Source organism: Primulina huaijiensis, chromosome 12, assembly GCF_012295235.1.
Source record: "Primulina huaijiensis isolate GDHJ02 chromosome 12, ASM1229523v2, whole genome shotgun sequence".
Lineage (NCBI taxonomy): Eukaryota > Viridiplantae > Streptophyta > Magnoliopsida > Lamiales > Gesneriaceae > Primulina > Primulina huaijiensis.
In genome coordinates this window covers 3,845,751-3,858,809 of record NC_133317.1, presented here as the reverse complement: position 1 = coordinate 3,858,809, position 13,059 = coordinate 3,845,751, and the positions used below count along the sequence as shown (strand labels likewise).

General features: G+C 34.6%; 2 protein-coding genes across 2 annotated transcripts; both read right to left on the bottom strand.

Annotated features, from left to right (window-relative positions):
• Positions 1–243: 243 nt before the first annotated feature.
• Positions 244–3,482, bottom strand: LOC140990239 (probable E3 ubiquitin-protein ligase RHB1A). The gene is made up of 5 exons (XM_073459840.1): positions 3,343–3,482; positions 2,098–2,239; positions 1,236–1,671; positions 737–846; positions 244–633 (listed from the first exon to the last, which is right to left on the bottom strand). Exons 2-5 carry the CDS (start codon positions 2,164–2,166, stop codon positions 601–603), a joined length of 648 nt encoding a protein of 215 aa, XP_073315941.1. The 5' UTR covers positions 2,167–2,239; positions 3,343–3,482; the 3' UTR covers positions 244–600.
• An 834-nt stretch (positions 3,483–4,316) lies between these two features.
• Positions 4,317–12,913, bottom strand: LOC140989687 (signal peptide peptidase-like 2). The gene is made up of 14 exons (XM_073459015.1): positions 12,538–12,913; positions 11,547–11,705; positions 11,330–11,441; positions 10,704–10,823; positions 9,423–9,574; positions 9,145–9,327; positions 8,936–8,970; positions 8,504–8,660; positions 7,679–7,732; positions 6,629–6,721; positions 6,395–6,537; positions 5,761–5,831; positions 4,813–4,896; positions 4,317–4,607 (listed from the first exon to the last, which is right to left on the bottom strand). The coding sequence occupies exons 1-14, from the start codon at positions 12,673–12,675 to the stop codon at positions 4,492–4,494; spliced, it is 1,617 nt and encodes a 538-aa protein (XP_073315116.1). The 5' UTR covers positions 12,676–12,913; the 3' UTR covers positions 4,317–4,491.
• Between the last annotated feature and the right edge of the window lie 146 nt (positions 12,914–13,059).

Sequence of the window (13,059 nt, the reverse complement as noted above, 5' to 3'; positions counted from 1 at the left end):
ATTAATTATAAGACTTTTAATATTAAAATTAAAAAAAAAGCACTAAACATTCAACAAACTGTGGGAATTTAAAGAAGTGTACAAATATGATTGAGAACTCTAATTAGTATTTTGTCATTGTGTACAAAATCAATAGATTCCAAAAACGACATCAACTTCTAATAACTACACCAACGGAGGCCAAAACAGTGACCAAAATTTATCCTGCAAGCTGGAATTGACAACATTAGAAGGAACGGGAACTAAGAAATCTTATGTTTCAAATGATATTTCACCTTTTTCTGTGTACATACATGAGTGAAAGGGCCGTACAATGAATCGAAACCTGATACCCATACACATGTATCACTTATCTATACAAATGAAACATGAGATGAAACATAATCGTGTAGCATGAGATTTGGGGCGAACAAAACCATCAAAGAGTAAAAATGGAGATCACATTGCAAGGAGAGGATAAAACCTATATATAAACAGAGATAAAAAAATAGAAATTCACAACCAAGCCGGGGACAGCAACAGGGCACAAAACGGAACTGTTCCCCTGTATCTGAACAGCCCAAGTTCTTGTATAAGACACCAAGTGAAGTGCTCTTACAGTTATCCTCTCATAGTAGGACTGAAAACCATTTCCTGCATTCAAGAAACATCTAAGTAATGCTTTCGAGATAAAGAACAGTTCCATGACAAATGGAGAATTAGATATTTATGATGACAGTTTAGCAATTTTATTAACCTGATCACAAACAGGACATGTATAACTTCTTTCCATCCATTCAAGTATGCAAGCAAGGTGAAAATGATGATCACATTTTGTGACGATTTTTGGGTTCTCCACATCATATTCTGCAGTAATGCGAAAGAAAGTTATTACTATAATAATATCCTCAAAACCTATATCTATTTGAGGATTTCCAACATTAGCTATATGTTAACACCCTCGACGTGCAGCCTGGATATGGGGAAACAGAACAAGAAAACCTACAAATATTGGCATGGGAGACACGGAAATAAACAACTAAACCAGTACAGGAAAAGAGTGCATCTACATGATTGCAAACTCGTGACCTCCTATTCAAATGTCAGGAAAAATATACATTATTTGTCCAAAACCCTATAGCAAAAAGAAAATGGCTTAAAATTAGATAAATAAGTTTACAGTGCTCATTTTGTTATAAAGAAAAAAACACGAGCCATGGTTCAGTAGAAAGTTAAAAAGGTAAATTTTGTAGGACCTTCGAGGCAAGTGGGACAAACATCTTCCTCATCTTGCAGAAGTGGAACAAAAGGTTCACTGGACTTTTTAAGTTCATCGGAATTGTTGTCTTCCATTTCTTTTGAAGCTGTAAGCTCAATATGAGTTTCCATCTTTTCAACAGATTCCAGAGTCTTTAACTTAGCATCCAAAGTACTACCAGAGTTGTTATCACCGAACAGTTCAGCTTTTGTGCTTTGCAAAGCAGTCTCATTTTTATTTCCAGAACTTTGTTGATGTACTGACGGAGTTGGTGGGTATCCTACATATGTTTCATATGGCAGAGGTGCAGGCGGTGGCCGGTAAGTATCTTGGATAGAGGTGTCTAGATTTGTATCAACCAAAAGGCCAGAAGAGAGAGCAGAGATTGTCTCATGGTGAGATGATAACGGCTCACGCTCTTCGGAGACTGGGTACTGCAAGTAAAATCCCCACAAGAGAGAATCAAATGATATTGATGAACAAAAATTAACAATAATAAAATTGGAGATTTATAAGTTGCTCTATATGGGGTAACGACAACTTTAGCTCATAACCGAACCAGAAAATTAAAAACCAAGACTTGCAAACCACCTGCAATATCAATATCCAGAAGAAACATCGAAAATTGATTTCAAAACCATTTTCTTCGGAGAACCAAAAGTTTTTCGTCGCTAAACCTAATTTTCCAGTGACCATTAAACATTTATTCCTACCAATGAGACAGTTTAAAGACATATAGTTGAACGATCCAGAAAATATAGAATTTCAAGAAAATCACATATCACCTTAATAAACTGCATAAAATAATATATTTGGACTGATAGAGAAGAGCTTAAAAGTAGGCAAGAGAAATCACTCACACGAAAGTATGCAGGCGACACATTGAATTCAGGACTCTTAGATGCACAGCAGCAACAGCAGCCTCCCATCACTGCTTAAGCCTTAATTATCTTTTGTGTCCACCAAGAGCCGCCAGAAACTTGGTCATTGTCCTCCCTCTTTCTAACAAAGATAGAGAAACACCAGGATGTAAAAGTAATGAAAATATCATATTGAAAGCCCGTACTCAGTAACCAGATGTACAAGTGTCCAACTAATCAAGAAGAAATTAGCTAAGCTACATTCATAAGAAGATTATTCTAAGGAAGTATTACAGTAAGAAACCTCCGTACTAAGAATAAAATAACATCAATTAATCATCTATGAAAGGACAAAATGGTAAGTGCAAGCAACAAATTACTAAACTATCAAGACCTTTTTGTCGGATCTTAAACCACAACCCTGCAGATCATGAGGCTCAATACTTTCAAAAACATGTAGTCAGATGAATTTCTCAGAGAGTGAATAATCAAGAGTGACATGCTAATCAATATGTAATGAGAACTTTTGCAAGTTTCAGGTCTAATCTTCCTCTAACTTTTGTCTACCGAGGAATTTAACAATTTTTTAGACCATAAGAAAACACTCAGCTTTATAAATGAATCATAATTATTTTAACTTATAATCCATTTATTAATAAATTACAGTGGATTCAAGGTTTCCAATGGGATTGAGCCACAAGTTTACAAATTCTTAAACGGCTATGATTTTCATCTGATCACAATAACACTAATCCAAAACTAAAGAAGTCAGAAAGCTAATTTCTAAAACTGATTTAACCATGGTTTCAATCATTTCCCACAAAACCCCATGAAGAAAAGGCAGAATTCCTCATTAGAATTGCACGGAATTTAAACCCACATAAAGAGACAGCTAATCACAGGCAGAGTCAGAGGTCATACGCAGGGGGGAGAAAATATTGTTTTTGCTACAAAACTTGAAACAGAGACAAGCAATTTAATTCCAGAAAACCAAAAGCACCCATATTTGGATTCAATCACAACAACAACAAAAAAATGGCGAACTAAACATCAGCTAAACGAATTCAATAAAACCTCTAATCATATAAAAAAAAACAAAAAAAAAAACAAAAGACGTAATCCAAAAACATAATCAACCAATCGAATTCAATCACATTTAAGGAATCCAGCGAGCATCATGAAACAACAACTGGTGTATATGCATATAAAATATACGTACGTGTGCGAGTGTTAGTGTAATCATACCTCTTGGTCGGATTGAATCAGTGAAGGAGAGAGTTGAGAAGCGTGTGTGAATACTGAAAGGAAGGCGACTTGGAATTTATTTGTAATCATTTACTTATTTTTAGTCAAATTCACGTAAATAAATTACTAATATCTTCATTAAATTTTATAATTACTTGTCCAAAATTTTTAATCATATAATTATAAAAAAAATTAACAATAAAATTAATCATTTAATTATATTATTTTGGAAAAAAAAAGGACTAAAATTGATTAAAAAAAAAACATAGATATAAGATGATAATTGATTCATCGAAATATATGACTAAAAATGTAATACATCAATATATACATGATTAAAAACCGATACTTTTTCTAATAATAATTATTATCTTTAGTGATGAACAAGATTTCAGGTTAAATTAAAAAAGTAGGTCTCTTTTGACACGATCTCACGAATCTTCATCTGTGAAATGAATCAACCCTATCGATATTCACTATAAAAAATATCACTTTTAGTATAAAAAGTAATATTTTTTCATAGATGACCCAAATAAAAGATCCATCTCACAAAATACGACCCGTGAGACCGTCTCACGCAAGTTTTTGCCAAATTTAAAATAATTGATATAATTTATTTCAATCAAAAATTAAAATCTATGGTTTGTGTCCAAAAAAATTTAAAGAATAATATTTTATTTATTGAAAAAAATTATGAAACAGATATATAAAAAATTGGAACTGAAGTTTACTCAGTTTAACTGATTTTTTAAAATTAAAATAACCTAAATCAAACTGAATAAATTGATTTGACCAACAATATTATTATTATTATTTTATTAATGCAGTAAATGTAAAGCTTCAAACTATAAAATAATTAATATATTTATTTTTTATAAATATATTAATATACTATATAATTAATTAATCGGTAGAGGAAACCCAGAAAATAAAACAAAGGTACAACAAAATTTCCGACAAGCATGCAGGAGAAAATATGTAAGCCATCTGTTAATTATACGTTTCTATTAGGCGAAAATAATAATTACAGTAACTTTAAAATACCATACCATCGAACTTTACCAGGGAAAACTCTGCAGGTTTTGACAAATATGTTGGAAGTACTCCAACTAGTTTTCATAAAATTACATGACAGATTTCTCATGCTTCTTAGAACGATTCTCGCACAGATTCGAGACGAACATGGGGGCAGAACCTTTCCGGTTCACCTCTTGTCCACAGAATCTTCAGGTCCCCTCTTTTTTTCCCGAGCGCTAGAAACGTCCCTGCGTCAAGAAATCCAATGTTTTACAAGCCTTCAATCTATAAGCATGGATTGATGCGAATTCCGTTATTGGTGTCTACTTTTATTGCAAGTGTTTGAAATATAAGAGAGAGTGCAATCTTTTTAATATTGGATATGAGTCTAGAATATGGTATAGGATTTCTACCACGGAATTTATCCAACAGCAAGTAACACATTTAGTTTACCTAGTGTAAAAGGAACAATGTAAAGCAATGCTGGTTGGCCATGTCCATCCATCAAGTTCAACGCCAGGTACGTGACGAGAAGACCTGCAATGCATGATTTAATGTGTTAAACATGTGTAACTACCATTGAAGTTGTTTCTACATAGACACTCTCATGTTTAGTATTTCATATAATCACCACGACCCCGAGGTGTAAAAATCAAAGGTTCATCAATCCTCAAATAGCGTCAATGCAAATCTGACAAAAGTTCCATAGTGGTCGTAATTTAGCGCGATTCTTCAGCGACATTTGATGCATCATTATCTGCTAAACTTTGATGCATCATTATCTGCTAAACTTGCCGGATTTTGGATTTTGGATTTTGTTTGTTATCTCCTATCTTGGAATCGATGGCGACATCCACTTAGTGAGGAAAGCATTAGGATAACACAGAGGACATCGAAGATGACAAAACACCGTTTGTGGTATAAGACTTGACTCAAAATCCTCCGGTAAAACGAGATAGAATGAGCAATCTAGCTAATGTTGTACGAGTCAAACAAAAGTACCTATCCAAAATTAGATGCGTAAAACAGTTGAGTTCGATGGCAAAAAATTGAGCTCGAGTCAAAGGTTTGGCTAGCAAAACTTGAGATCATGAACTTGTTAAAGAGCTCATACATAGAAGATTAATACCCATATCTCGATAATACTAATACATATAATATTATATATAACTAAAATTATTAAAATTTTATATTATTAAATATCAAAAAATCAATTATGAGCTAGTATGCTGGTTTGCGAGCTCATGCACATAACTGTTGAACTCGAGCTCTAAAAATCCTTAGCTCAATTGAGCTGGCTCAACTAAACTTGCACCGATATTCAAAATATAGGAATCAAATAAATAGTTCAGCTCCATTTCAAGGAGCAAGTAAGACAAATTTCAGAAAAGTTTTGTTTACCTAATCCATAAGCAAACATCGCCCATAAAAAGTACCCGGCTTGTAGGCTTTTGTTTGCTAACCAATCATACCTGCAACAGACAAAATAGATTGAATAGAGGTATAAAATTGAGACAGCACGAGGCCAAGTTTTTTTGCTTACAAAGGATTGCTCTACCAAGTGTTTGCCAAGTTTTTTTTGGAAGGATGCAGTACCAAAACTTTCCGTACCAATTTCACTGCACATTACCACATCACTCACATACTAGTCGACCAGGCACGCATGATATGCCCAAGTGAAATTTGAAGGGATTGTTTCTCAAAGTCGCATAAAAATGCTAAAACCGCCATACATAGTATTGAAATTAGACGTGAAAGATCCATCACATTAAAAAATTGAACTGTAGCCTCGTCTTAATGGTATCACCTCTCTTCATAGTTAGACAGGTCAAAGGCTCGATGCCCATGACCAATTCCATTTCTTAGATTCTTATAAATCAATGATACAAACACTGCTTGTGTTGACGGAACAGGAACACGGGACACCAAACGAGTGATAAAAAAAATCCATTTAGGTCCAACTGGATGCTTAGGCCCATCACCAAGCCCTGGACAACATTCTAGCAATTAACAAGTAAATGTGAATAACTCGTACCTTAGTGAAAATGCTACTACCAGCCCAGGCAAGAGGATGTCACCAAAGCCTATGATGCTGTAACCACCCCATGGATCAAACATACGTGGAATTTTCAGAAGCATTGGTATACCATCCTCACCGCTTCTGTCACCACGGGCAACCTAGAACGACAATAATGGTAAAAGTTCATCTCTTCTACTTGCTATGATTTTGGCTGCTATGAAATGTGAATTATTGAGGTTAATTACCCACCACAATCATCACACTTTCTTGGAAGAGTTTCTTGGAAACAAACACCCAAAAGATGTCGTACATGAAAGCGCAGCTAAGAAGGACAGTTCCCACCTGGAATACAAGATTGTGGTACGGAAAGGGCCAAGGAGAACACATATTATAAATACGTAACAAAAAGATAATGAAAACGGAGCTATTCCTTAAATTATTCATTGAATCGAATATATGCACTAGAAAATTTTCATTAAAGAATATCCATACTCATGATTTAAAACATGAAGATGTATTCTCTACTGTTAGCCCCAAATGTCCTGTATATCCAACTAGTCATTGCTAGAACAGAACTTAATTCGGTCCACATTAAGTCAGAAAACCCATCAACTTTTCAGTAATCTTCCAAATGTGTCAGACGAGTTATTGAGAGAACCATACAATCTGACGTCTGTTCATGTAAGGGGGTGGTTCACAAAATATTAACAGTGAACAACCCCATAATTAACAAACAATAAAATGGGGCGGTATTCTGGCAATGTCAGCTATAGTCTCATTTCACAAGCAAGTGGTCAGTTGAGATTAAAACGAAGAGTAAGAACTTTCTAGCACAGGAGTCTAGTTAACAATTTATGAGAAAGTTTTGCATTCCGTGAGGGAGAGGCACACGGGGAAAATTATGTGATTTTAATTGCCCGCCAAATGTAAATACTCTGCAAATGCATTATTTGGCGGTACGTCAGTAATTACATTGCAGTAAAGTTTGTTAACTCTTAGATTTTAAATAAGTCAACAAAAGGAAGCATTGATCCGATAATTACAAATTATGGTCCCTTGAAATATAATAGTTCATCTCACCCTTTAACGAGTAAAATTTAAACAAATGAAAGTACAACAATTGATAGATTTTCAGACTTGATTCATGAAATATATAGAAAAGTTACAAATCCAATAATATAACAGCGTTATCGATGTAGAATAAAGCGTAGATGGCAAATGCATAGCAATAAACAAGAAAAGCTATTCAAATTTGACAGCTGTCCTCCTCACCCAAATTTGACAAATCAAAATTATTACCTTCAGATTAGGAATTCGAACTATCTGAAGAACAGTAATTATCAAAGAAATTCCCTGAAAGAAAAAGATACCACAATCAGTTATCAACCACAATAGCTTTAAAAGTCATTCAAAAACAGAGAGATTATTCTCTTATCACGGGAACAAGAACATCTCTTTTGCTAAAATATGCACATGATGAAAGGCAATTTATCTTGACGCAGCAAAAAAAGATGCCTGTCAAAGTTTTAGCAGGCCTGCCAAAAGTATTATCTCTTCCTTTTGACATTGATTTTCAAAATGCGAAGGGGTTTCATCTGCATCGAGACTATGTGTCACATCTCTTATAAATAACTTTTTGTAAAGTTCTCTCACAAAATGGTGCCAGGCTCATGACGATGTATCACCATCTCCCATTTCAAAGATTAATGATAAAATTGCACAAATAAAGTTACAGAAGAATAAAACTGCCATCTCATGATTGACCATTTACTAGAGATGCAACATTAGCAAACCACATATCCAACAAGTTCAATTTTTAGACTCCATTGGTGTTCATTTTTCCATCAATATCAGAGATGTCTTTCTAAAATAATCCCTTCATTAGCCCCAGAAACAAAATTATCATTCCACAGAATTCAAGAAGACATCTTTGAATTTAATGATCCTGGAGATCTATTATTCCATAGCAATCAGATGATTAGCTCAAATAATCGTCTCTATCTCCATAAAAGAAAAATCATTTGGTTGACAATCAATTTCAGTTCCCTCACGGCAGCGATGAATTGAGAGACCAGTGATTTTACTTATAAAGGTATCTTAAAATGGATTAATATTTACACTTACAAGTACATCTTGGCCTATCCATGCAAATGAGACCTCTCTGTACACAGCCCACACCACGGCAAAAGCTACACAGAATGGAGCAACAGCCAAAGTAAGGTATGAAATAGCCCCCAAGACAGGTACTTTGATAAATGATTCAGCAGCTCGCTTGAACCACCTGAAAATATAGTTTGAGAGCTTGATTTCTATCCACTTGTGAAATTTACACTTCTGATCTCACTTACTTGATTCTAGCTGAAGATAATTCTGACGGTAGATTTTAGTAGTAACACAAACAAAAATGGTATTATTCCATTAAGCAGGTTCATCACATGCCTCAATCTATTAATATAGAACCGACTTAGAAAGATAAGGCTATTTTTTTAGGAGGGATCATTGGCTAAGCAATTTTTCAGATCAGAGGAAAAAAATGGAATAACCAAAGAACTATACCTTGATAACAAGGCAACCAAGCAAGTTTGCAGACCCTTCAAGAAAAGAAGAAAACATAATTCAGGATAAATTTTCACACAAACAAACCAAATACAATCCAAATCAATTTACCACAATAATCCCAACATCATAAAACGCTTCTGGATTACGGCTAACAGATTGCAATGCAGGTATAAACAGTAAATAATAATATAAAAAAAACTATTCACCTCCACACCACCAATGCAAAAGAGAACCACCAAGAGCTCAATGAACCAGAATGACATTAGCTTGTATATAAGTATCAAGAAGCATGAGGCGACAACAACAAACATAACAGCAGATGTTGTGTTGATATCCACAACACTACTTCCACCGGAGCCTTTAGTGTTTGGAAGTTCATCTGAAGCATCCTAAAAAAAAAATTAATTCATGTGGCTGCTGATATAAAGGTCTTCAAGCTCACAAGTTTTACTTCTAAGCAATCTTGGTTGAAAATTTTCCAGACCTTCAACAGCTTATCTTGCTCTATAGCTCCTTCTCTAGCACTCCATGCAGACCAGTAAGATGCACATAAGATGGTCCCAACAGCCATCAACCACAGAAATACTTCGGCTATATCAACTACCGGTCTCTTGGGAGAGTACAGCTGTACAGATACTACGAAAGATAAAGTGTCAAGCGAGCTACTTTTTTTTAATATGTCAAAAGTGCTTGGGTATTATACAAAGGGAATTAAAGTATTCGCATGAACAAAATGTGACATATAAACCTACATTGTGTAGAATTAAGCAACCAAATGATGACCAGATCTCGCAACTTGAAGGAGAAAGGCATCATATGTCAGCGGGAATTTTAGGCACAATGAAACTACCTTTTTAATTCAATCCATGATTCCCTACCTCTTTGCCACACCCCAACTACTTTCTTGAGCAACTGGACTCAATCTTTTTGCATAATTTCTAAAATCGAACCATTTAAATTATCCAAAGCTTAGTTTGGACAAGGGTAACTTTTAATATTTAAATTCATGGGTTTAGTTCATGTTCATTAGATTGTGGCGACAAGCTAAGCAACTCGAAGTTTGCATGTTGTTATGCAATTCTGTCTTGACTCATTCCCTCACGAACAATGACCAAACCATTTGACCCTTCATCCTTTCCAATATAGAGGATTAGTCAATCAAATAATAAAAATAAAGGAACTCAATTGTTCAGCATATCCTTTAAAAAAAACACAACCCAATTGAATTTCGCTTCTTAGTTAAGTTATATGAACATTACCTTGTGAAACGTTTGGAATTTGGATACATTAACTAGGCTGTTATACGATTAGTACCATCAGAAAAATGAATTACAGCTTTGCTGTTGTGAGAAGCTACAGCATAAGTCGTGCCGCATACAGGAATGGCATTTGCATAATGAAATTAATGTTATTGGCCAAAACTAAGCCAGGAAAATATCACCCAGCACAAAAATAAGCCAAAACACAAATTCTCCTTTAGCAGCAACTTGAACTCATGAAAGAATGCTGATGATTTCTCCGTATTCCCCGTCACTGTGAGTTTGCTTATTGCCGGTCTCGTTAAGCTCATAATTCAATTGCAATGGCATAACATCACTGGACATCATTAACTTAAGGCCAATTGCATCCCATCAAGAAAGCCATCAAGGGCGTCAATCAAAGCAAGAAACATAAATCAAATGCAACAGGAACTACCAGCGGCATAGAACACGTGCAGAAGAGACTCGAAGAGGCAAAAGAGTAATCTCTTAATAAAAAAATTCACCTGATGAGCCATTTGACAACATTTTTTCCAGCATAAAACCAGCATCTTGAGGGAGCATGACAGCAGATATGTGAATATCTAGATCGGTTTCATCAGGCTCACAAACCATCTTGTAGAGTTCTGAGGAGATAAGGAATGACTGGTTTATATATGAAAAAAAAATTGGAAAGATAAATAGATATGCTTTAATTAATCTTCCACCCACTGAATCCATGCATCAATTAAATTGATTTTGTCACAGTTGTATCGTCTACTTATGATGCAACATGCAACAATCGAACAAACTATCAACAATAAGATGCGATGAAAGTTAGTAAATCTCCATCTTCACAAAAAAGAAAGAAAGAAATTCAGTACATTCGATTAGACTCTTTTTTCTATCCTTCATTTCAACCTAAATGTTAGACCATTGTCTTAACTAGACCAAAAGCTCGGTCATGTGACTACATATACCAGCAAGGGTCAATTTATTTCCATCGTCAACCCAGGAATAAGAAGTATGAACTATGATACAGAACTTTTGCTAAATATAATATGAGAAAAAATTGAGCAATATTAGACCACCTCAAATTGGCATTATAAACTGCAAACGGACTCTTATCAAAGCATTGACAAGAAAAATTAACCTTTCTGGTTATTTATGATAAGAAGTGCTGAAGCACCAGAAGCTTCAGCGAAGTTTGTCTTTACTGTGAATTTGCAGTTACCTCGAGCCACCATTATGACATCTCCGGCATACTACAAGCATAAAAAATGGAAATTCAAAAATAGTATTGAGGTGTATTTATTGCACCAAAACAAAATAAAGAATCACTAAGAACCAAGCAGGATAGCTACTATAACCTTTTTCTTTGGAGGACTGCAGCCATCCAGAGGGTCTGACAGAGTTAGGCGAGTCTGGTTCGCATTTTTCTCCTTTGATACTATGGCTTTGCCAAATCTAGCACCAACACCGACAAACTCCGCATCTTCCACACCATCGACCCAAGTTTGAACTTTCACCTAAAAAGGAACAGCTTTTTTATTAGAAGCTGCAAAATGCATTGACCAGTGAACTCCATAGGAAAACATCTGTGACACATTTAAAACTAATGCCCATATAGTTTACATCTAAAAATTTAGGTGCCAAAGACCTATAACATGTAACTTTTTATTTTTATTTTTATTTTATATATTATCACCACAGCCACCTCTACATGCACACATGAGAGAAATAGAAAAGTAGTTGAATCTGATACCAATTTAATCACTTCATGAAAATTTCAAACCAGTCTTTAACCAAATCACTTGGATATACACCAAGATACTATCACTCTCCCTGAGATGGACATGACGAAGATTCGTAATTGTGGCATTCAACTTGAAAATTGCAGTATCAATGCAAGCTCTCACTCTGCCGCATGCGCCACGGAAATAAAATAAGCATCGATACACAAACCAAAAAATAAAAAAGACCTACTGAATTAATGAACTAAAAAGGGAAACCAAAGTTAAGGGTCCATTACTAAAATTTAAAGGAGAAATCTTTTATCAATACTTGCCAAAAAAGAAATCTTTTATCAATACTTGCCAAAAAATGCTCACATATATAAACAGAAACAGCATACACTAAAGAGAATAACAAAGATCTAAACATTTCATCATCAAAAGAATAAAAGTCTTATTAACAAATGAAGCTCAAATACAAACATAACACGAAACATCAAGATTCAATCTTTAATAAAGGATTCAATCTTTAATAAAGGAATATAAAAAATATGGCAACCCTGTAAGTAAACCACCAAAACATCTGCTGGGCCAGCTAAAAAAATTGAAGTAAACAGTAGAAATTTACCAGTACAAAATCATTCGCGCATCCGGGCTTCTTGGGAGCCAGATCGTCATCATGAACGATGTCACCGGCTGTCACACCATCTGGGATGCAAAATAGCATCAGTAAAACAACGCCTATGAAAAATCTCTGAAATTCCATGGCGAAGCTTCAGATTTATAAGAGCAATTTCCTCTTTATGTCTTGATTTCACTGCATCACCAACTGTAGCCGATTTATAGTGAACTTTTTGCAAGGCAAACCAACCAACAACAAATAAAAAATGAATGAAGGGAGTGCCTTCTCATTTTTATCTGAGATCATACACTCAACTGCGTGATCGGGAAATGAGAAAAAGGTGTGCGGGGTCTTTACTGCATTTGGACTCTGCGGGAGTTATAACTATTAACTTCATATTTATAGTTATTAGTAAAATATGTTGTTATTATTATTTTTAATTTGAAGAAATAATATTGAACAATTAATATTAAATTATTTTTGATTTATAAGAATGGTTCAATTTAAAAGAAAGTTTTGTTTAATATG

What these genes read in the sequence shown, in the direction of transcription:
- LOC140990239 (XM_073459840.1), bottom strand. Translation starts at nt 2,166, where the DNA reads ATGGGAGGCTGCTGTTGCTGCTGTGCATCTAAGAGTCCTGAATTCAAT. An exon ending in TTGTCCCACTTGCCTCGAAG is followed by an intron (nt 847 to 1,235) that starts GTCCTACAAAAT and finishes GCATTACTGCAG; the next exon opens with AATATGATGTGGAGAACCCA. An exon ending in CATGTCCTGTTTGTGATCAG is followed by an intron (nt 634 to 736) that starts GTTAATAAAATT and finishes TCTTGAATGCAG; the next exon opens with GAAATGGTTTTCAGTCCTAC.
- LOC140989687 (XM_073459015.1), bottom strand. Translation starts at nt 12,675, where the DNA reads ATGGAATTTCAGAGATTTTTCATAGGCGTTGTTTTACTGATGCTATTT. An exon ending in AGCAAGATAAGCTGTTGAAG is followed by an intron (nt 9,328 to 9,422) that starts GTCTGGAAAATT and finishes TTTTTTTTTTAG; the next exon opens with GATGCTTCAGATGAACTTCC. An exon ending in CATTGTTCCTTTTACACTAG is followed by an intron (nt 4,608 to 4,812) that starts GTAAACTAAATG and finishes TTCTTGACGCAG; the next exon opens with GGACGTTTCTAGCGCTCGGG.